The sequence below is a fragment of the Physeter macrocephalus genome, chromosome 16, assembly GCF_002837175.3.
Source record: "Physeter macrocephalus isolate SW-GA chromosome 16, ASM283717v5, whole genome shotgun sequence".
NCBI lineage: Eukaryota > Metazoa > Chordata > Mammalia > Artiodactyla > Physeteridae > Physeter > Physeter macrocephalus.
In genome coordinates this window covers 103,027,335-103,051,011 of record NC_041229.1, presented here as the reverse complement: position 1 = coordinate 103,051,011, position 23,677 = coordinate 103,027,335, and the positions used below count along the sequence as shown (strand labels likewise).

Below are 23,677 nucleotides of genomic sequence, written 5' to 3'. Positions count from 1 at the left end.
AATCCACCTGCCAATGCAGGGGACACGGGTTCGAGCCCTGGTCCGGGAAGATCCCACATGCCGCGGAGCAACTGAGCCCGTGTGCCACAACTACTGAAGCCCACGTGCCTAGAGCCCATGTTCCACAACAAGAGAAGCCACCGCAATGAGAAGCCCGCACACCGCGATAAAGAGCAGGCCCCGTTCACCGCAACTAGAGAAAGCCCGCGTGCAGCAATGAAGACCCAACGCAGCCAAAAATAAATAAATAAATTTATTTTTAAAAAATGAGTTACTCTTCATAAAGATGTACACACTTCATACTACACAGCCATTTGTTGACTAAAATAAACTCTATATTCTAAGTATCTCTTGGATTGGTCCCAAGCTACCATTATCTCTGCACCGTCTTACTGCCCTGACCTAATGGGTCTCGCTGCATCCAATCCCTGCTCTCCTCCAATCCCTCTACACATCCAAGCCAGGGTCACCTTTTCAAAATGCAAATATGATGCAAATACTTAACACTCTTCGATGGCTTCCTACTGTACAGCCCGCACTCCTTAGCAGGCTGGCAAGGCCTGTGAGATCGGGTCCTCTCTCGCCTGTCCGGCCTCATCTTCGCCACTGAACAGTCTGGCCTCCCACATATCCAAACGCAGACTAGGGAGTTGCTTCCTTATAATCTGTAAGAGCTGGAATAATCAAAACTGTCCTTTCATTGACAGGAAGTGGAAATTGCACCCAATGGAGCCCAGTTTGTACCAGGCCACATTCTTGGCTCCCTGAGCACCTGCCATGCCCATTTGCTTCCTGATTCCTTCATTCAGGAAGGATTTATTTCTTTATTTGTAAATAAATTTGTAAATATAGGTTGGGTGATGTGGGGCACCCAGAGATAAATCCTACCCAGCTTGGCTTGCTCTGGGCCAGGCCCTCTTCTATGTTCTTTACCTGAATTAACTAATTTCCTGTGAGGTAGGTACTATATTCAGCCCCATCTTACTAGTGAGGAATCGGAAGCACAGGAAAGTTAATTACTGTGCCCCAGGTTTTACAGCTAGTAAATCAAAGAGCCTTGTTGGTTCCAGAGTCTTGAGAAGGTTAATGAGGCTGAGCGTTATAAGAACTTGATAGACTTCAGAGACAGAAGCAATCACATTTACTTAGTGGGAGTCCAATGCGAATGCAGAATAAAAAGTTGATGTGTCTCACAGTTTACAGTGTGGTTTTACATGGATCATATCATTTTACATGGATTATATCATTTAACCAGGGATTACAGCAGTACAGACTTGTGGTAAATAGAACAAGGTCTAGAATCAGATAATCTCATATTTCTTTCCCAGCCGTGTCACATACAGGGTAGGTGTTTTAGGGCCTCTTTTTGTGCCTCAATTTCTCATTTGTAAAGGGGGTATAATAAAACAATATACGTCATGCCATTGTGAGGATTAAATGAGATAATAATGCCCTTAGCGCAGTGCCTGGCATGTAGCAAATGCTAAAAATAATAATAATAACAACAATAATAATAAGATGCTGGCTTATTTTATTGGACACAGGTGATGTATCAACTACGTTCTGGGCCTTTTAAGCCTCACAAGAGCTCTGCAAGGTTTTGTCCTTATTGTACAGTGAAGAGCACGTGCTGACTAGGTGTCAGGTATTGTTCTAAAGCACTTTGCTGACTCAATCCTCACAACAATCCCAGGGGTAGGTACTGCCTATTATAATCCTCTTTGTACAGAGGGGGAAACTGAGCATAAACTAAATAAGTTGATCAAGTTCACAGCCAGCAAGAGAAGCAACCAGGCAGTTTACTTCCAAGGTCCGTACTCTAAACCGTCTTCCCTTTCAACAACGGGTGAAGAAACAGGCTCAGAAAGTGAAGAGATCTCCACTCCTAAAAAGGAGCGCTAAGCGATTTTCCAACCCAGGGATTATCACTATGTCCAGCAGATGGCGCCCCAGGACATAGCAAGCGGTGGGATTCGCATACGCGGTCAAAACTACCATACCCACAATGCAGTGCGGATATTAAGGGCCACCTGCCAGTTTAGCTGTCTGAGGCACTGCCTGTGTGCTCTCCAGGAGGAACGTGTGTATCTGAGACATTCGGGTCCTTCCTCAATCTTAAGGTAGCAAGTTAAAAGTTTTTTCCGCTTCATCTCATCCTCCTTGTCTTCCTAGTTGGAGAGCGGAAGGATGAATCAACGCTGCTATTTGTTGGCTTCATCCGCCTTACCCTAACGTGAGGACCCTTGACCTTTAACCCAAGGTGGAGGTGCCGGGAGCCGTGTCTCTTGCTGTGGACCTGAGATGATCTAAGGCCGGGAACTCCGCCTCATGTCGAAGCTAAGCCGGGCCACTCGGGCCCTCAGGAAGCCCGAGGCCGGCGGCGTGATCCGGACCATCGTGCGGGCAGGCCAGGCCATGCCCGGGCCCCCACTAGGCCCCGTCCTGGGTCAGGTGCAGCCGCGGCAGGAACCTGGCGTGGGAGGCGTCGGAGGGTGGGAGCTAGTACGCGGGTGGCGGGTGCGGGCTGGGCCAGGGCGGCCTCGGTTTAAAACGCGGCTCTGCTGCCCACACGTTTTATGTCCTTGGGTTAGTTACACAGCCTCTTCGAGGTTCAGCTTTCTCTGTTTTTCGTCCGCGAGCTGTTGTAAGGATAGAGAGGCATGAAACATACGAATCATCTGGCACATAAAACGGTAGTTGGATCTGGGTAGAGAAAAGAGAATGGGAGCTTAGGGAAGTGAAGACGGAGGAGAGAATGGATGGAGCCTCCGGGGGAAAGGAAGCCGTCCCTTCCTCCGCACGCTGACCCCTATGCCTCCCTCACAGCGAGGCGTTTCCATCAACCAGTTCTGTAAGGAGTTCAACGAGAAGACCAAGGACATCAAAGAAGGCATTCCTTTGCCTACCAAGATTTTTGTGAAGGTGAGGAGTCGGGGCTCTGATCCCCTGTTTCCTTCTCATTCTCCCCAGGCCCTGGAGCTGGTCACCTGGGGTTGCTACTCTGCTCATAACTTGGGGCAAGTGTTTTCCTGTTACCCGGCCCCACTTTCCCCATTTATACAGTAGAGACTAGGCCATGTCTTTCCTGAACCCGCGCTGCCATATTGCAGATCTTTCCTTTGTCCCTCCAACTTGCTGGGGCTTCTAGAGCAGAGTTGGACCTGGAATAGAAGTGACAGGGATGTTTGTTGCAGATTTGTTTCTTCTGTGGTTTTGTTGTCAGTTAAAGGGAAGGAAGGTGAGCTGAGAGAAGGGGGGACAGGAAGTTAGAAGTTCCCTGGGCTGGGGCAGCAGGGGTTGGGGGAGGTGGGAAGAAAGATTCTCATGTGTCTTGTTTCCGTTCAGCCTGACAGGACATTTGAAATCAAAATTGGCCAACCCACTGTTTCCTACTTCCTGAAAGCAGCTGCGGGGATTGAGAAGGGGGCCCGGCACACAGGTAAGGGGCAGGGTGGGCATCCGGGCTTCTGGGCTCTGGAAGGAAGCAGTGACACCTGAAGGACTGTTTGTTCCTTGCTCCCAGGGAAAGAGGTGGCAGGCCTAGTGACACTGAAGCACGTGTATGAGATCGCCCGTGTCAAAGCTCAGGATGACGCCTTCGCCCTGCAGGATGTGCCCCTGTCCTCTGTTGTCCGCTCCATCATTGGCTCTGCCCGTTCCCTGGGCATTCGTGTGGTGAAAGAGTGAGTTTCCGGGGGAAGCTCAGTGTGAGGGGAGGGCCTGGAAAGTTCTTGACTCTGCGACAAAGCTGAGGGCCCACTGACTGGGAGAGTCAGCTTCTGAGTTAATGGATCTTAGATTCTTGGGAGTGGGGAGCCTCATTCATTCATTTGGAATATACTTGTTAAGTACCTATCATGCGTTAGGCATTGTTCTGGACACTGGATGCAGCTAGGAAGGAGGTAGCCATGCTTGACCTTGCTTTCTAAGGAACTCAGAGTCCAGAGATGGAGGCAGATCCATAAATGGAGCAGTATACTGCCAGATGGTCAGTGTCGATAAAAGGAACTACAGGTATCTTCGGAACAGGGAGTAGGTTGCCCGGTGTGTCGATGAAGGCTTTGCAGAGCAGTTGACATCTAAGCAGAGCCCTGGGAAGTGAGGTCAAGGACTGGGGCGAGCATTCCGAGAAGTAGAAAAGTCCCTGTGAAGGATGTAAGGTGAAGGAGTGGAGCAAAGAATTTCAGTGTGATCTGGGTATATAATACTAGAGGCAGAATGGGACATAGTAGGACGTGAGCCAAACAGGGACTAGTTGGTCCTCAAATTCAGACTTGATCCTGAGGCCAATAGCAGGCCCCCTCATGGGGCTTCGGATGGCCTCAGAAATTGTTTCCTTGAAGTGAGATGTAGGGTGGGAGAGCCTCTGGCCAGACGACAGCAGGGGCAACACTCCACCCTTCTCTGGCCTCTTGCTGCTGGTGTCACACCCCATCCAAGGGTGACGGTTGGTTGTTTCCCAAGAGGAGTGGGGTTAAGCGTGGAACAGGGATAGACTTTACTTTGCTCAGATCTTTACTTGTATCGGGAGTACAGAAGTGAGTGAATCTGATCCTTGCTCTGAAAGAGATATGCATGCACCACCTGATGACTTCATTTTACAAAACGTTTTGGGGCGCAGAGGAAGGGCAGGTTAATTTGGACTAGGGTGTAGCTGTACTCATCCTCAAAAGATGAGTAGGGCTTTAAGAAAGGAGTAAAAGGCAGAGATGATAGTGGGGTGGCAATTCTGGCAGAGGAAACAGATGAGCAAAGGTATGGGGTCTGGGACGTCCAGGAGGGGAGAGGGGTTCTGAGACAGTGACATGGTGCTGTGAGCTCCCCACCAGTGACCGGCCCTTCACTTACCGTCTGTTTTTCTGTACCTGCAGCCTCAGTTCAGAAGAGCTGGCAGCTTTCCAGAAGGAGCGAGCCCTGTTCCTGGCTGCTCAGAAAGAGGCAGATTTGGCAGCCCAGGCAGAAGCTGCCAAGAAGTGACCCCTGTCCCCCACCCTCCAGGATTTTGAAGGGTGCCAGTTGGAAAGGCTGGGCCAGAGGGGAGGGAGGTCACATCAACCTGATTATGTTTTTCTGACTTTAAATTATGTATTTTTGCACGTGTGGTTATATCAAAGGATCAAGTGTGAATAAACATCTTTTGTCACCCACCCTCAGTTTCTGCTTTGGGACCCCAGAGAAAGGGACCTCATCCAAGCAGAGCGACTGCCCAGGATCTGAATTGGCAGGGGTAGCAGAAAATCCTGTTTCCCCATTTTCCAGGGGTGAGAGAAAGGGCAAGGTAGGTGGGGGCATGGCTGCTGGACTTGGGTGTACAGAGGCAGCAGATGTTGTTTCTGCTTCCATCCGAAATGCCTTCTATCTCTTGGGGACTTGCCATCTCAACAGAAACAGAACCCTTTGGGGACTTCAGGTCACAGCCCCAAGCAGGGTTGCTACATGGAGTGCCCTGGATCCCAAGGGCTACTTCAGACCCCTCTATTAAGCTGACCCTGGCTCTGAGTCAGGTGATATCTGAATGTGAATTATTGTGGGGTTTATGGCTACAGACCCATGGAAGAAGCAAAGCATCAGTAGGTACCTGCCCATGGTGGGAGAAGTCCTTGGGAAGCCCTGGCCTTTTGTTTTCCCATTAGTCATAACACCAAGGACTATTGTCCTCTCAGAGAAGAGAGGAGGACTTTGGGGAAAAATGGGATTCACATTTACTAAGCACCTGTTATGTGCTAGGTACTTGGTTTTACACCGAGAAGATTTGGAAAGCATAGAAAAAACCCTACAAGAAAAGAAAAGCCTCAAGTAATCCCCTCACCTAGATGAGATTCCTGCCAATATTGTGGTATATATCTTTTCTACTTGTTTTTTTTTCTTTGTGTTTATATATAATACTTTAAGAAAAAAAGAAATTTGGGTCATACTCTAGATACTGTTGTATTCTACTTTTACTTGTAACTTGGCAATTATTTAGAACATTTTTTCATTATTAATCATCTTCCTAAGACAATTTTTAACGGCTGCTTAGTATTCTGTCTTATGGGTAGACCATTATTTAACCAAGTCCTCAACTGTTGGGTAGGTTTGTTGTTTGCGTTAAAAAAAAAAATACACACAACCTTGTGATGAACATCATTTGGTCCTCTGCTTCAGGGTCTCCCAAAACTTCAATCAAGGTGTCAGCTGGGGCTGTGGTCTCATCTGAGGCTTGACTGGGGAAGGATCCACTTTCAAACTCACGTGGTTGTTGGCAGCATTTAATTCTTTCTGAGCAGTTGCATGAAGTCCTCAATTTCTTGCTGGTTATCAGTCAGAGGCCACAGTCATTTCCATTCTCCCTAGCTGTGTTGTCTTGGGCAAGTTACTTAACTACTCTGTGCTTTAGATCCATCATCTATAAGAGAAAATAGTGCTTATCTCAAAAGGTTGAAATAACTGCATATATGGCCAGTAAATTTATGACAAAGGAGCCAAGAATATACAATGGGGAAAGGACAGTCCCTTCAATAGAGGGTGTTGAGAAAAGTGGACAACCACATGCAAGAGAATGAAACTTTAAAAGTTAACTCAAGGGGCTTCCCTGGTAGCACAGTGGTTGAGAGTCCGCCTGCCGATGCAGGGGATACGGGTTTGTGGCCCGGTTCGGGAAGATCCCATAACTGCATATATGGCCAGTAAATTTATGACAAAGGAGCCAAGAATATACAATGGGGAAAGGACAGTCCCTTCAATAGAGGGTGTTGAGAAAAGTGGATAACCACATGCAAGAGAATGAAACTTTAAAAGTTAACTCAAGGGGCTTCCCTGGTAGCACAGTGGTTGAGAGTCCGCCTGCCGATGCAGGGGATACGGGTTTGTGCCCCGGTTCGGGAAGATCCCACATGCCGCGGAGCGGCTAGGCCCGTGAGCCATGGCCTCTGAGCCTGCGCGTCTGGAGCCTGTGCTCCACAACAGGAGAGGCCACAGCAGTGAGGCCCACGTACTGCAAAAAAAAAAAAACAAAAAAAAAACAAAAAAACAAAACAACTCAAAATAGGTTAAAGATTTGAGCATAAGACCTGAAACCATAAAACTAGAAGAAAACAGACTCCTTGACTTTGGTCTTGGCAGTGAGTTTTTTTACTTGACCCCAAAAGCAAAGGCAACAAAGCAAAAATAAACAAGTGGGACTACATCAAACTAAAAAGCTTCTGCACAGCAAAGGAAACCATCAACAAAATGAAAAGGCAATGTACAGAATAGGAGAAAAAGAGTTATAAATCATATATCTGATAAGGAGTTAATATCCATAGTATATAAAGAACTCATACAACTCAATAGCAAAAAGAAAAAACAAAAAAAACCCCAAAACAGAAAAATAACAATCACACACACACATATACTCTAGTATCATTCAAGAACAAGCAGTTCTCTTGATTCTCATCTCCCTTTAGCCACTGCCCCCATTTCTCTGTTTTCTTTCACTGTAACAGTTAAAAGAATTGTCTAAACAGACTGTCTATACTTTTCATCTCCATTTACTCTTTGTTTGTAATGTTTTTTGTCTCAAAGTCTATTGTGTCTATTATTAAATATAGCTACACCAATCTCTCTTTTGTTTAGAGTCAGCACAATATATCTTTTTTTTACATCCTTTCCACCTTTTCCTATTCTTATGTTTTAGATGTTCTTGTAACAGAATTAGTTGGTGTGGTAGCCACCTTCCAAAATAGCTCTCGACCCCTACCTCCTAGTAATTAACACTCCCCCACATTGTGCTGGGGTTAGTCTATGTCACCAAGACTGGCAGAAGTGCTGGCATGTCACTTCCAAGATGAGGTCATCCTAATCCACACAGCTCCCATCTTGGTTACCTTCTCTCCTTTATAGTTGCACCCACCCACCTCTCCCCTACTATCCTAATCCCTGGCAACCACTTTTCTGTTCTCTGTCTCTATTATAGGGAGGTCTTTGTCCTCATTTCTAGACTGTTATATGAGTGAACTCATACAGTATATGTCCTTTTGAGGTTGTTTTCTTTTCTCACCCAGTATAATGCCTTTGAGATCCATCCAAGTTGTTGTGTGTATTAATAGTCTGTCCCTTTTTTATTGCTGAATAGTATTCCAAGGTATGGATGTACCACAATTTGTTTAATCATTTATCTATTGAAGGGCATTTAGTTGTTTCCACTTTTTGGCTATTACAAATAAAGGTGTTATGAGCATTCTTGAAAGATGTAATTTTCATTCCTCTGGGATAAATGCCCAGGAGTGCAATTGCTGGGTCATACAGTAAGTGTGTTTTCAGTTGTTTAAGAAACCGCAAAATTATTTTCCAGAGTAACTGTACATTACTTACACTACACCAGCAATATGTGAATGATCCAGTTTCTCTGCAGCCTCATCAGAACTTGATGTTGTTGTTGTTATTATTTTAGTTGTTCTAATAGGTGGGTTGTGATATCTTGTTGTGGCCTTAATTTGTGTTTCCATAATGTCTAGGGTTGTTGAAAATCTTTTCATGTGCTTATTTGCTATATATCTATGTTCTTTGGTGAATTGTCTCCATTTTTTGGTCCATTTTCTTTTCTTTCTTTTTTTTTTGGCTGCACTGTGTGGCTTGTGGGATCTTAGTTCCCCAACCAGGGGTTGAACCTGGGCCCTTGGCAGTGGGCCCAGTGAAAATGCCGAGTCCTAACCACTGGACCACCAGGGAATTCCCTTTTGTCCATTTTCTAATGAATTGTTGTGTTTTTCTTTAACTGCTGTGTTTTGAGGGTTTTAGATAGGAGCTCTTTGTCAGGTATGTCGTCTGCAAATATTTTCTCCCATTGTGTAGCTTGTTTTTTCATCCTCTTAACAAGATCTTTCACAGGTAAAAGTTTTCAATCTCAATAAAGTCCAATTTATCAATTATTTTCTTTTATGGATCATGCTTTTGGTGTCATGCCTAAGAACACTTCACCAAGCCCTTGGTACCTAAGATTTTCTCCTATGTTTTTTCCTAAAATGTTCTATTTATGGCTTATTTTTAGCTCTCTGTCCACATCATGAAAACTTTATTATAGCTATGTCTTCTTTTTTTTTAATTTGATAAGCAACTTTATTTATGAATCACCCGGGGAAATTTGTTAAAATGCAGAATTTAATATCTGAGGAGGGACTCATGATTTTGAATTTCTAACAAGCTCCCAAGGTGATGTCAGTGCTGCCGGTTTTTGGACCAAAACTCTGAATACCAAGGTGGGGAGAGATGAGATAGAAATAGAAAACAGAAGAAAGGAGAATGATGAGGTGAGGCAAAGAAAAAATACGGTTCGTTTGAGGTCATGGCTAGGGATGGGCCACTTTACATGGACCATGGAGATCAGTAGGCTTTCTTTAAAAACTATACCTATTCTGCTATATCTTGGTTAGTTTTTAGACGGCAAAAAATTTCTGCTTCATTTACAATCTTGTTAGTATTAATTTTTCAGAGGGAGCTTGAAGTTGCTACTGGTAGAAGAAAGAATAGGGAAAGTCAGACATGTACAGTGTTTTGAAGGACCAAATGTTACTCTTCCATTTGCGTTCTCAGGTAGCTTCCAGAATCCTAGCATTTCCCCAGCTTGGTGATCCAGCCTGGCACATACTTTCCTCCTCCTTAGCTAGATATAATCTCCTTGTATGTTTGATGGAAACTCAGTTGGCCTTAGGGAAAGCATTTAATTCACTGAATTCACATGAATTTTTAACAACTGTCATGCATCTAATTCTATTGGGGCACTTGCATTTTAGAGGAAGGACTGCTTATTCAAGAATAATAAATCTTAAATAGTGCATCGTATCTGGGTGAGTCTAACTTTCCTAATCCTCATGAATAAGCTCATGGACCGCTGTTCTTCTAGGAATGGGAGATGTAACACTTACTCTCCTGGTGCTCTTACATGCAGTCTTCTCAAAAGATTATAAAAAGTCATTCTGGGGCCTGTGATCCATGGCCGCTGAGCCTGTGCGTCCGGAGCCTGTGCTCTGCAACGGGAGAGGCCACAGCAGTGAGAGGCCCGCGTGCCGCAAAAAAAAAAAAAAAAAAAAAAAATCATTCTGAAGTTTTACTTTTTTATAACGATAGTACAAAGAAGTTAAGATTTTGTTGACTCTCACTCTTAATATATATTATGGGGGCTTCCCTGGTGGCGCAGTGGTTGCGCGTCCGCCTGCCGATGCAGGGGAACCGGGTTCGCGCCCCGGTCTGGGAGGATCCCACATGCCGTGGAGCGGCTGGGCCCGTGAGCCGTGGCCGCTGAGCCTGCGCGTCCGGAGCCTGTGCTCCGCAACGGGAGAGGCCGCAACAGAGGGAGGCCCGCGTACCACAAAAAAAAAAAAATATATATATATATATATATTATGTATAGATTCAATTCAACCTAGGTTTTAAGAAAAAAAGTCATGGTCATTTCTTTTTGAAAAATTTATATATTGTTGCATTTTATTCCAAGTTTCCTATTTTAGTAACGTGAATGAGGTTTGCTGTCACCCCCTACTTCTGGTGATACTAGTGACTTCCATACCGCACCTTGTATATTTTTCAATTTTTGTTGTACTTCTGCCACAGCTCCATAGTGAGAGGAGCAGATGATTTCTAGCTGTTGTGTGGCTACTTCTTCCCCTGGACTACTTGGTGTGCTCAGTTACAGCACTGTGTCAGATGTCTTCCAACTAAACAATGATTACATTGCTTTTTTCATCTATTCGGTAGATATCTTAGTCACTGGCCTGCAGCAAAGCTGGAATGAAGTCTCAGAGGTATATTTCAACTTGCAAAGCAATCATGAAGGTTGGCCTTGCATTTTCATAAGGCAGTTTGTGTTTTCTTAAGGAGTTCTTATCCTGTGCCTAAATGGCTTTACTTGCCTCATGGGAATCAGCTGACTCTTTATGTGTGTGTGACTTCACCCAACCTTTTAAGAAACTATTTCTTGTTATTTTCAACTTTGGCATTTCCAGGCAAAAATTAGCATAGATTTTTGCATAGAAAATAAGAGTCTGCTTCCAAGCCTCCTAGCAGGGACTTTGTATCAAAAGTGAAAAGGAAAGAAAATGAAGCTAAAATCCTTATACATGGCTACGTGGGTGTAACTAAAAAGCAATCTAGACATCCTGGTTTGCTTGTAAGCACATCATGGGTATATAGTGCCAATCTTAAATTTGAAGAAGTTAGAAGTTAGCTGTGTCTTCTTAAGCACCATGTCCTCTTAAACCATATCCACAGTATAGTTATACTTTACATTTAAGTCTATGACCCATTTTGAGTTAATTTTTGTATAAGGTATGAGGCTTAGGTTGAAATTCTTTTCTCCCCCCCCAAGGACGTCTAATTACCCCAGTAGCATTTGTTGAAAACATTATTCTTCTTCCATTGAATTGCTTCTGTACTTGATTTTCTTCAGCTCTGAAAATCTGGGAAAATTCAGTTCTGCCCCTCAGAGGTTTTAAGTTTAGCATTCATCCCCATGCAGATTTGAAATCTGGCTGATGTCTTGATGGGGAGACTGGTCCTGAGTTTCTGGCACTGTGTATGACATAATTATACTCCATATGCAGTATATGTCACCAATTTTTATTTCAAATAATGATTTTTCATTACATGTGTTCATTATATCAATAGGGTGATTTTATTTTGCTCAAATAACTGAAATAGAAAATAATATTTTAGATTGTGTACTTTTACTAAAACTTGGCCTAGTATAGATTATAGTAGCCTGTGATATGCTAAGATACTCACATGGTTTTCAGACAATGTACAAATAGGCCACTCAGCACATTGTTTTGTAATTTTTTGCCAAAAAAAAAAAAAACCAAAACCCTTGATACGGGTTCCAATTTTCCATTTCCAATTGTTTTCCAATTGAATTTTTAGTTTCAGTTTTCATCTTTTTTATTGTATTTCTAGAAAATCTATTGGTTCTTTTTCAAGTCTGCTTATCACTGTTTTCATTTCATGTTCCCTGTAGATGTTCTTTTTTTTTAAACTTTGCATATTTGAATCACTTATTTATTTATTTATTTATTTATTTTTGCGGTACGCGGGCCTCGCTCTGTTGTGGCCTCTCCCGTTGCGGAGCACAGGCTCCGGACGCGCAGGCTCAGCGGCCATGGCTCACGGGCCCAGCCGCTCCGCGGCATGTGGGATCCTCCCAGACCGGGGCGCGAACCCGGTTCCCCTGCATCGGCAGGCGGACGCGCAACCACTGCGCCACCAGGGAAGCCCCCTTATTTATTTATTTATTTATTTTTATACTTGCCTTGTGGACTTTATTTTTTTTAATTAATTTTTATTGGAGTATAGTTGATTTACAACGTTGTGTTAGTTTCTGCTGTACAGCAAAGTGGATCAGTTATACATATACATATGTCCACTCTATTTTAGATTCTGTTCCCATATAGGCCATTACAGAGTATTGAGTAGAGTTCCCTGTGCTATACAGTAGGTCCTTATTAGTTATCTATTTTATATATAGTAGTGTGTATACGTCAATCCCAATCACCCAGTTTATCCCCCTCCCTTTCCCCCTTGGTAACCATAAGTTTGTTTTCTATATCTGTGACTATATTTCTGTTTTGTAAATAAGTTCATTTGTATCATTTGTATCATTTTTTTTAGTGAATTACTAAATTTTTAAAGTGTTTTTTGTTTGTTTGTATTTAATATTTTTGGCCGCGCCACACGGCTTGCGGGAATCTTAGTGAAACCGGTATCATTTGTATCATTTTTTTTAGTGAATTACTAAATTTTTAAAGTGTTTTTTGTTTGTTTGTATTTAATATTTTTGGCCGCGCCACACGGCTTGCGGGAATCTTAGTGAAACCGGGGATTGAACCCGGGCCCTCGGCAGTGAAAGCACCGAGTCCTAACCACTGGACTGCCAGGGAATTCCGCATGTTCCCTGTAGATATTCTTGACTTTGTAATTAATTTCTTTAAACATGAAAAAATATAGTTGTTTTAAATTTAGTAACTGACCACTCCAATATATGTACTGTGTATATCTGTTTTGCTAGTTCTTGCTCATATTGTCTTGTTTCTTTGTGTGTCTGGTTATCTTTGATTGTGTCCTGCTCAATGCCTGTGACACATTATTTATGGAAGCTCCTTGAGGCCTAAGATGGATATGCCCTCATCCAGAGAGGTTTTCAATTAGTCCTGCCAGGCACGAGAGGAGACTACAAAAGTCCTGATATTCATCTCATCCCAGTCTAAATAAACAGCAACTCTTCACCCGGTTACTAAAGTCAGAGACACAAGACTCCTCTCTTTTCCTCACCCTCACTGTAAACACATTAGCAAATCATGTAGTTCTGTCTCCAGAGTATCCCCAATCCATTCACTTACCCACATCTGTGCCTGGTGAAAGCTCTCATCCCCTCTTGCCTGGACCATGGCAGGAGCCCAGCTGGGCTCTCGGCTTCCACTCCTGCCTCTACGAATCCTTTCTCCACACACTGTCAGAGGGATGGCTTAAACATGTGAATTAAATCACGTCATTCCCCTGCTTAGATCTCCTCAATCAATTCCTATGGCATGTGAAATAAAATCGAAGTTTCTTATTGTGGTGTAAGGCCCTGAGTAATCTTTTCGCTCCTCTCCAACCACTCTTCTTCTCACTGGTCTTGATCCAGCCACACTGATTTCCTTGCTAGTCCTTGAACAGGTCAAAGCCTTTCCCATTTAAATACCTCTACTCTTGCTTTCCTTTGGCCTGGAACATTCTTACTCCTGTTCCTCGTCTTTGAGGTCTTAGCTCAATGTTACCTTCTAGGAAAGGGCTTCCTGTCACCCCACTCTAAGTTAGGACACTCTGAACCAGAGCTGTGGTTCCCTACCATAGCAGCCTGGCTCTGTCCCTTACTGCACATTCTGTATGCTCCTTTGAGACTTTACTTACTTTGTGTTACATCTCCCCACAACTAGAATGTAAGCTCTGTGAGCCCAGAGACCTTGTCTGTCTTGTTCACTGCTGCATCCCCAGCACCCAGAAAAGTTCCTGGCACATGTAGTTATTGTGAATATTTACCACATAAAAAAATAAGGCTGCAGAGCTAGCCCTTGAGGTCAGTCTTTATGACCCCAAACCTTGTGCCCTTTCTCCTACATTCTGCTCCCAGGGCAGAGTCTGGAATCCGTGGGAAGGGAACTGGCTGAGGGTCAGATCTGGCTTCTGCAGCGACTCTGGGAGTGCCATCAGACAAGTCCTTCCTTCCCCCCGGCCTCAGTTTATCCACCTGTGCTAAGGTATGACGCTCTGAGCCACGGGGACCTTGCCAGTGAGAGGAACAGAAGCAGATCCCTCTCTATCCAGCAGGTAGAGCCATTGGCTCTTTTGGACTTGGCTGCCGGGATCTCTCATTCTGAATGTTGAGATGTCTTCTCATCAAAACGCACACTCTACTATCACCTACCGCCACCAGCAGACACCAGTGAGGTGTTCATTTTTTGCTCACATTTAAAAATTTTTTTTTAAATGTTACATTTTAAAATGTAACAAGTAAAACTAAATAAATGAACATTTTTAAAATGTTCATTTATTTAGTTTTACTTGTTAAAGAAACTTTTTATTTCAGAATAGATCTAGATTTACAGAAAATTTGTGAAAATACTAGCTTCCATATACTCCACACCTATTATTTCCCCTATTATTAACATCATACACGTATATGGTACATTGGTCACACTACTGAGCAAATATCGATACATTATTATTGACTAAAGTCCACACTTTATTCAGGTTTCCTTAGTTTTTTATTTTATTTTATTTTTTTGGCCACGCCAGGGATCTTAGTTTCCAGACCAGGGATCGAACCTGTGCCCCCTGCAGTGGAAGCACAGAGTCCTAACCACTGGACAGCCAGGGAATTCCTGGGTTCCTTTAGTTTTTAACCTATGTCTTTTTTCTGTTTCAGGATCCTATCTAGAATACATTACATTTCGTCATCATGTTTCCTTAGGCTCCTCTTGGCTGTCACAGCTTCTCAAACTTTCCTTGTTTTTGATGACCACCAGGGAGGTTTTAGGTTTTTTTTTTCGGTTGATGAACAGTTTTATTAGAAAATGAACATGGGCTTCCCTGGTGGCGCAGGGGTTGAGAGTCCGCCTGCCGATGCAGGGGACGCGGGTTCGCGCCCCGGTCCGGGAGGATCCCACGTGCCGCGGAGCGGCTGGGCCCGTGAGCCGTGGCCGCTGAGCCTGCGCGTCCGGAGCCTGTGCTCCGCAACGGGAGAGGCCACGACAGTGAGAGGCCCGCGTACCGCAAAAAAAAAAAAAAAAAAGAAAAAGAAAATCAACAATTTTCCCCATTTTTTGAGACGTAATTGACATATAACACTGTGTAAGTTTAAGGTATACGACATAATGATTCGATATATATGTATATCTCAAAGTGATTGCCACAGTAAGTTTAGTTAACATACCAGGGGTGGTTTGTAGATGGGACTCCAATATGTGTCTTGAGCTTATGGTCACTTAAGGTTCAAAGCTGAAAGATACAAACCTTGGCCCTCTGGGGAACTTAGGCACAGAGTTTTTGTGGTAGAAATTGATAACTTCCTGCTCAAGGCCTTAGGCTGATCTTCAGAAGTGGTCCTCTCGGTAAAATATTTCTAGCGTGCCTGCCGTGTGTTTGGCCCCACGATCGACACCAGTGTGGGGTGGAGCTGAGACAGGGTCCTTTTGGGGCTTCCAGTCCAGTTCTTTTGTTCACGTTGGAGAATAGACGCACGGGAAGGCAGAGGGTAACGCTGCACCTTCCTGTTTCACCCGAGGATGTCTCCAAGGTGGAAAAAAGGTGACAGGTCCCTGGAATGTCTTCCTTCCCCTAGGACCTCTGAAGGGCACGGCCTCAGAGCTGGAGGATTTGGAATGAGAGAGGTTTAGGGAATTCTCAGTGTTGTGCTCTCAGCTCCTGGAATCCAGCCCCCGAATTTCAATGGGCTGGGGTGGGGGACACTGGGGCCTGGAGCTTCCTTCCCCACCTTGAGAAAGAGACTTGTAAGCCTTTGTGGTCACCATTGCTTTCTAATTCAGTTTGATAACTTAAGTCCTTTCTGTGCTCCTCAGCTTATAAGAGGCCCCATCAAGTCCTAGCAGCATCTTTGGGAGGTCAGGGCCGTTTCTTTCAGCCCCATTTTTCCTGCGAAGAAACTGAGGCTCACGTCCCACTCGGCAGGTAGTCAGTGGAGGTGGAATTTGAATCCAGGTCTTTCTGGCTCCTAATTTTCGTTTCTGCCCCCACCATATCCTGTGGTTTTTTAGCCCTCAAGCTTAGAGGAAGACAGTGTTTTTGGAAACTTTTTCTCTTGATCCACTAAGTTATATTCTGCTCAGAAGTTTGGGGTCTGCTCTAGTTTGCAGACTGGGAGGGGAGGAGGCCCTTGCTCCAGCCCAAGCCTGCCCTTCTTGGATAATCTGGCAGGGGAGACAGGCCAGGGCTTGGATGCAGATGACGTGGGTGTATTGCCCACCTGTGGCTCTAACTGTGGGAGTAAAAAAATCACTTTTTACTTGTGAGCCTCAGTTTCTCCATCAATGAAATGGTGCTTATACACCTGTCCAGAGGCTTTATTGCAGTGAATAAGTGATATAAAATTGTTTGTCAGCTGAAAGCCCCGTTCAGGGATAAAAGAGGTGGTTATCATTTCCAATGAGAGATCCAGAGCCCTAGATCCAGGGGAGTGGCTTGCCTGTAGGGCCAGGCTGAAGAAAGAAACTCATGTTCTGAAACTTCAAACTCATGTCCAGGAAAATGCCAAGCTGAATCCCCTGCCCGTCCCCAGACACTTCTGCTCCCTCCTACGCTGGAAGCGCTGCAAGCCTGGAGCAGAGAGGAGACTCCAGTACCCTTTAGCGTTGGCTGCCAAAGCATCTTGAAGCCAAGACGTAGCATCTGTTTCAGCTCCAAACTCTCAGCTTCTAGAACAGGGTGGGCCACACACAGAACACTCAGGTGTTGAGTGAATGAATGAATGAGCGCATGAGTGAATGAAGAAATGCCAGGGCTGTCAACAGGTCCAGAGTTTACCTCCTAACCTCCAGGGTCCCTTTGGGACCTCTCAGCCTTCTCAGGTCACCACCCTTCCCTTTTCACAGAAGTGCATGACACCAGGTGTACCAAAAAGGCAAACTGGACTTTATTATAAAGTTGGCTACAAAGTCACCGCAGCACCACGAGGTGACCACCTGGGCGGTCCCAGGCAGTTGGGCAGCCGGGTGAGTCCCGCACCAGGTACACGCACTCGTGCAAGCACACGTGTGACGGCGGCAGGTCTGCCTTCCTCCATCGGAAAGGAACGTAGCGTCTCTTCGCGCCCCCCACCCCAGGCGCGGGGCGCAAAAGTCACGAGAAGGGCCGCCAGGGCGGCAGAGTCCATCGGAATTGAAATCCCGTTACTGGTGTGTAGAGAATTCTACGTGGGTGTCAAGAGCCCCTCAGGGCACAGGCTGGCCCAGGTGGGCACTGCCTTTCCCCCACCAAGGCCCAGGGGTGGCTTGGCCCCCAGGAGTGGAGAACTGGCCCAGGCCCATGGGGCAGCGCGGGGCGGGGGAGGTGAGACTCCCCCATTCTCCGCTTGAAATCCCATTCAAGGAAACTCACTACGAGTGAATACAGATTGAAATGGAAACTGGGATTGCTTGATGTCTCTAAATTTTAAAAAGAAGCTCCCCTCCCTTGCCCTCCCACCTCCCCCCCCCCCAAATCCTGCAGGGCCTGGGGAATCGGATCTATCCCCCCATTCAAGGAAACTCACTACGAGTGAATACAGATTGAAATGGAAACTGGGATTGCTTGATGTCTCTAAATTTTAAAAAGAAGCTCCCCTCCCTTGCCCTCCCACCTCCCCCCCCCCAAATCCTGCAGGGCCTGGGGAATCGGATCTATCCCCCTCTGGCCCCCAGAATCCCCCCAACAATCCCGGGGGGGTGGAGAGCGGCTCCATGTCTTGATGACAATATGCCATACTTGACGACGTTAAGTCACAGACTTATTCAAAACGTTGGTTCCCCTCCACTTCCATCTGCAGAGAGAGAGAGAGAGACAGAGAGAGAGAGACAACAGTCAGTTAGGCCTATTAGGAAAGATAGGCTGAGGATGTGGTGTACTGCTGGCACGTGGTATGGGCTTCCAGTATGCTGGTGCCATGACTGAATGATCACCAGAGGCTCAGAAGATAAGGGAGTAGTTTGGATGAGTGGAGTGAAATTATGTCTGTGGTTTTGGAAAGGATGGAGCCATAGCAGGGACACTCTGTCGGGGCCAGAGGCTGAGCCCCGCTCTCTTTCCCAAACTCCTATAAACTCTCCCTCTGTAGTCCCTTTAGGGGACAAAGAATACTGAGACAGAGCTCTAATCCCTCTTCCCTCAATTTGTTGTATAACCTTAGGGGAGTTTCTTTAACTTCGGGATCTTGATTGTCTTCTGTAAAATGGGGTGGGGATGGCTGACCTAGGTCCCTCACAGAGTTAAGGAGCACAGACCGTTACCCAAGATTCTCTTGCATCTTATCCCACACCCCTAATCTCTGTCCCCCAGGCCTACTTGTCCAGAACTTCCATACTGTCTTCATCCGTTCTTATCCTAACTGCTATCCTACACAGCAGGCGATGTTATCCTATGAATGAAACTGAGGAACAGAGAGGGCCGTTTACTCATCTGGTTCCACCCAGCCCCTCATTGGCAGGAGAGGAACTTGAGCTCGTGAACGTTTTGGCTCAACTCACCTTCGTGGAAGCTGTCTCGAACTTGGCTCTGGAGTTGATGCAACCCATCAGTAAACCCATCGTAGGGGAATGCTGAGACACCTGTCTCAAAGGCGGTTTCGTATGTGGCCAGGTCCTCCAGGAAGCTGCTGTCTTCTGGGGACAGGTCGTTGCAAGGTGGCGGGGTCCCTCCTGGGACTGCTGCCTCGGGAGCCTCTGAACTCCATTCCTCATTGGGGTCTGGGGTAGAGAGATCCATGAAGATGTCTTCCACGGGCGTCTCTTCCAGGAATATATCAGGGTCAGCCAGGAAATCCAGATCCTGGCCTTTCCAGGGTTTCAGGTCCAGGCTGAGCACAGGGGGGGCAGCTCCCGCCAGGGAAAGGTTAGGGTCCAGGGGCTCCAGCCCCCCAAGTGGCTCTAGCCCACCCGTGCCAGCCTCTGCCGAGAAGGGCCTGTCCATGCCCCGAGCCAACTGGCTGATCTGCTGGATGAGACGGTCTATCTCATTCTGTTCCTTCTCAGAATAGTGGAAGAAACTCTGCTTGACTGGAGAGGCCTCAGGTGTAAGCAGGCCTTCGGGCACCAGGGGGACATCCACAGAGAGGGGGCCCCGGAGCTGGGCTAGGGCCAGGAGTGTGCAGTCCCCATTACCAGGGCTGCTAGGACTTGGGGGCAACTTCTCATAGAGAAAACTGCATCCCTCCTGGGCGAAGTAAGTCTTGGTGGGATTAGGGCTCAGTTGCTCCGGGAAAGTTTGGCTGGGGCTGTTCAGGTGTGCTTGGAATGCTGTGCTTGGAGAAGTCAGCTGCTCACGGGCAGGGCTGTTCAGAGGCTCTGGGAAGGTGGCAGTGCCGGGAAGCAGCTGATCTGGGAAAGCGGAGGTGCAAGGATCTTCATAGCTTCTGGCTGAGGTTTCAGTCAGTTGGCCTTGTAGCGGGCTAGTCAGTGGCTCTGGGCAAGTTGCACTGCTGGGCGTCAATTGATCAGAGAAGGTCACAGTGCTTGGAGTCAGCTGTTCTTGGAGAGAGCTGGATGGAGTGGCCAAGTGGGTCTGGAAGGGCTCATGGAGGCTGAAGAGGAAGGCACAGCCTCCCGGCTGGTGGGGCGTGTAGGGTGGGGTGCACACAAGATCCTTGCTCAGGTCTGCTTGAAGAGAAGGCTCAGGGCCAGATGGGAATGTCAGGTAACTGAAGCCAAGCTCTTTGGGGGGTCGGGGAAGCTCTTCTGGTGTTGAGACAGCACCCAGCTCAGGAGCACTGGGGAAATTGGCGCTTCGGGGAGGCCCCATGGTGAAGAGTGGATGAGGGCCAGGGCATTGCTCCTGGGAGAGGATGTTCTCCGGGAATGAGGCCAGCATGGTCGGGGTGCCCAGGACATAGGCTGCCTGGGTTTCTTCAGAGTTTAACTGCTGGCGGAGGCTCCAGGCTTCCGTGTCACTGGAGAGGAGAGAAGAGGCAGCCGGTAAGGGTGTGGTGTCCATTCCCAGAGAAGTTCTCTGACTTGTCTCTCCTCCATGTCCACCTCAGCTGCCTCCCAGGCCCCTGGCTTGCGGCTCACCTGATTGGGTAGTTATTGGCAGTAATGGGACCCTCCGGACCTTCTGAATATAAAAGGCAATAAATCCACGCCCAGCCTCCAGGCTTGGCCAGCAGCCTCACCACCATCTCTGCTTGAATATCTCCACTCTCAGCCACTGAGGGGAAAGAAGAGATGCAGAGTTAGGACACCCATCAGACAGCGCCACCTATACTCCCGCCTTGCTGACCTCGCCACTGAATGGGGGTATTCATGACATCCTCTTTTCTCACTTCCCTAACCTGTACCATTCAACTCCCCACTTTGACCTCACCACTCAGAGTCCCCCAGTTCTGATTCTATTCTCACCGTGACTCCTTGCCCTAGTGTTCACCCTATAGCACCCGAAACTCTTAGCCTCCGATAGCTCCCCAACATCAGTCTTGATCACAGCCCTTCTTGGTCAGGTTTCCCATGCCCTTTCCCAACTCCCTGTCTCGTCCTCAGCCTCTCTGGACACTCACACAGGCGGTAGTGTTGAGCAGAAGCGTGGCCCAGGTCCTCAGGGTGCAGCAGTCCATACCATGACTTACAGAGCAGTTCACTGCGCTCAAAGCCCAGGTAGATTAGGACACTGGGAAGGTGGAAAGGATGAGGTCAGCTTTCTGTTTTCCCTGCTTGATACCCAGGCATCTCACTCCCTCCCAGGTCTTCTGCACCCTTCGATCCCATCCTCCCTGTCCCTGACTCCAGAATCTAGGGTCCCCTCACCTCTGACCTGCCTTTTCCCTGGGGTCTGAACACTCTGGGCTTACCTCTCTGAGATGTCCAGCAGGGCCAGGTCCTTAGCGTGATGGCTCTGGAACATGGCCAAGAAAAGTGAGGCGGGGCCAGGACCAGGGCCAGGGCCAGGGCCAGGGCGGGGTCTTGTCTCCAGTGGAGCACAGAAAGCTGTGAACACAGGATTTCCTGCCCAGTAGGCCCCAGGTGGGTGAGCGTGGAATCGGCCTCGAATAAGCACCAGTTTGTTGCCTGCACTCTGGCGCCTGAGGGACTTGGAGGTGTTGAAGCGACAGCGGAAGAGGCGATCTAGGTGAGTGAAGAGAAAAAACTGGTAAGAGAGTGAATGGCTGAGAGAGATGGCACACGGGAAGGAGCAGGGCAGCAGGAGGCATATTGGATTGAGGAAAGGAGAAAGGAGTTCTCACCATTATCCAGAGCAGAGGGCAGGGTGAGTTGCTGGCGCACAGTCAGGTGGTCAGCTGGGTCAATGATGTCGTAGATACTGTCACCCTGGGCAACCAGGTCCACCTGGAGAAAAGGTAAAGGAGAGATGACCATTAATGAAGGCAGCAAGAGCCGATCCTTGGCACGTAGCATCTTGTAGGCTACAACTTCCTCCCCAGTAAGTCCCAGCTTCTCAGAAGTGGAAAACTCATTGTGCTCCCATCTGTGCTGCAGTCCAAGCTGAAAGGATCCTCAGCACTCACCATGGAGTGGCCCAGATGCTCGCTCACACTCTCAGAGAGGTATAGCAGCTTCCCCTCCGCCGTGAACACAAGCAGGAACCCAGGTAGTGCTGCCACTATGTCTTCAAGCTCTTGAGCTGAGAGAAGCCCTGCGGGGCCCGCCAGAGGAGTGCCTGCAGAGTGAGAAGATAGGGTGAGTCAGGAGTAAGACTGGGAAGCAAAACAGAAGTGAGAAAGACATGGACCGGGTTTCAGAAAATTCTGAGGAATTCCTCATGGACCTGCTTCTGCACACACCTGTTGACCTGCTGCCCGCAGCTCTTGCCCGGGGAACCTGTTGCTGGATCTCCCCAGCCAGCGAGCCCTTCGACTTCTAAGTCGGGGCTGGGGCTTCGGCGGGTCTGTGTTTCGGGACCACGGACAGCGCTCCAAAGCCGACCGAGCGTTCAGCACCGCGGGCAGCGCCCTGCAAGCCGGTGGTGCTGTCAGCACGGCGGGCCGCGCTCCACCGGCTGCCCAAGAGCCCTTCCAGTATCGTGAGCAGCATCTGTGCTTCCCCAGGCTTTGGCGGCTCCGTCCCTGTAACTTCCCGGGCTTCCCTTCCCTGGCTGCCCGGAGCGCCTCTGCGCTGGCGGGGGCTGGGGCCATTCTGTCCTGGCTCTCCTCCTCCCATGAGTCTGGCACCAGGGACGTTATCTATCCGGGCTCTCTAATCCTCATTCGGAACTAGGGTGAGGTTTGGACAGAACTCAGGAGGAAAAGTGGGAATTCCTGAGTTCTCCTAGTTCCTTCTCAGCCCAGCTCGCCGACGCGCTGCCCTAGACCTGCGGCGGTCCCGGTGGGTTCCCTCTGCTTCACTCTCCCCGGCGCGCGCCAGCTCGTGTCTCCGCCCCAGTTTGCTCACCTCCAGCGAAGAAGACGCCCTTGCGAGTGTAGATGCAGGCAAGACTCATAATGTGCAGGTAGGACAGCCGGACCTTGTCCGCTTCGGCCAGCGGCAGCAGCTCCTTGAGGTTCCGGATCTCAGCGTTGATCTGGTCGCGGCGCGCCTTGGAGGCGCCCTTGGTGGAGCGATACATGCCTCGCGGCTGCGGAGCTCCAGCTCGGGCGCTCCGAACACCTGCGTTCCTGTCCCGACGCACCGGTGGCTTCCTCCTTGCTTCCCCGTCTCTCGCTCAGGCTCTTTCTCTCTCTGTCTCCTCTCCTGGGCTCCGCTCGGCTGCGCTGCCCCCCTCGCCTGCCTGGTCCCGCCTTATATAGCTCCTGTCAGGCGTGGGGGGCTCGCTTTAGAGAAAGGGGGGGCGGGAGGCCGGGCTAAGCAAGCTGCAGCGGGAGCTGCTGGCTGGGGTTGGGGGGGCGCGCTGTCAGGCGTGGGGGGCTCGCTTTAGAGAAAGGGGGGGCGGGAGGCCGGGCTAAGCAAGCTGCAGCGGGAGCTGCTGGCGGGGGTTGGGGGGGCGCGCCCCTCCTCCCTCCCAGGCTTCCGACGTCATCCTGTGACGTAGAACGAGAGCGGGAGGGGTGCCGGGGGGAGGGGGAGAGCGCAGGCTGCGGAGGGGGCCGCGGCTGGCGGCAGCTGCGCCGAGAGGCAGGCGCTGCTTTAGCAAGGCCTGAAAGGGGGTGCGGGGACCCAGGTACCCTAACGTATTCGGCCGAGGGAAGGGCCAGGGCAAGGGCTGGGGCGGTCTGAAGCCCCCGGCAGGAGAGTCTGTAGAGGGGCTCGCCCTGACAGTGATTTTTCTGGAGAGATAAGGCAAAGGGGAGGGGCAGGGTCCTCCACAGGTCCCCCCGCCCCATTTGCCAAAGGTCAAGCTCGTCTGGGGCGGGGCGACGGGGCTGGGCAGGAGGACCCTCCTTGGCCTCTGCGGGGTAGGTCGCAGCTGGGGCTTCTCTCTAGGGATTACTCACTCCGGGATTCCCTTAGTCACTTTCAAAGAACAAATCTCCTCCCCCCCCCTTTGCAAAGCCGCGCCTTGCTGATTTAGCAGGGGG

At 48.3% G+C, this 23,677-nt stretch overlaps 2 protein-coding genes across 3 annotated transcripts; one reads left to right on the top strand and one right to left on the bottom strand.

Annotated features, from left to right (window-relative positions):
* The first annotated feature begins 2,260 nt into the window (after positions 1 to 2,260).
* Positions 2,261 to 5,147, top strand: MRPL11 (mitochondrial ribosomal protein L11). Its single transcript, XM_007128241.3, has 5 exons — positions 2,261 to 2,451; positions 2,827 to 2,922; positions 3,346 to 3,439; positions 3,524 to 3,683; positions 4,872 to 5,147. The coding sequence occupies exons 1-5, from the start codon at positions 2,329 to 2,331 to the stop codon at positions 4,975 to 4,977; spliced, it is 579 nt and encodes a 192-aa protein (XP_007128303.1). The 5' UTR covers positions 2,261 to 2,328; the 3' UTR covers positions 4,978 to 5,147.
* Positions 5,148 to 17,930: 12,783 nt separating this feature from the next.
* Positions 17,931 to 22,767, bottom strand: NPAS4 (neuronal PAS domain protein 4). 2 transcript variants are annotated; one of them, XM_007128237.3, is made up of 8 exons: positions 22,593 to 22,767; positions 21,710 to 21,861; positions 21,428 to 21,530; positions 21,035 to 21,308; positions 20,744 to 20,853; positions 20,262 to 20,397; positions 18,723 to 20,140; positions 17,931 to 18,019 (listed from the first exon to the last, which is right to left on the bottom strand). In XM_007128237.3, the coding sequence occupies exons 1-8, from the start codon at positions 22,765 to 22,767 to the stop codon at positions 17,991 to 17,993; spliced, it is 2,397 nt and encodes a 798-aa protein (XP_007128299.1). In that variant the 3' UTR covers positions 17,931 to 17,990. The 2 variants fall into 2 exon arrangements, with proteins under 2 accessions (XP_007128299.1, XP_054947615.1); XM_055091640.1 differs by lacking the exon at positions 17,931 to 18,019 and having other exon boundaries at positions 18,673 to 20,140.
* Positions 22,768 to 23,677: the final 910 nt, after the last annotated feature.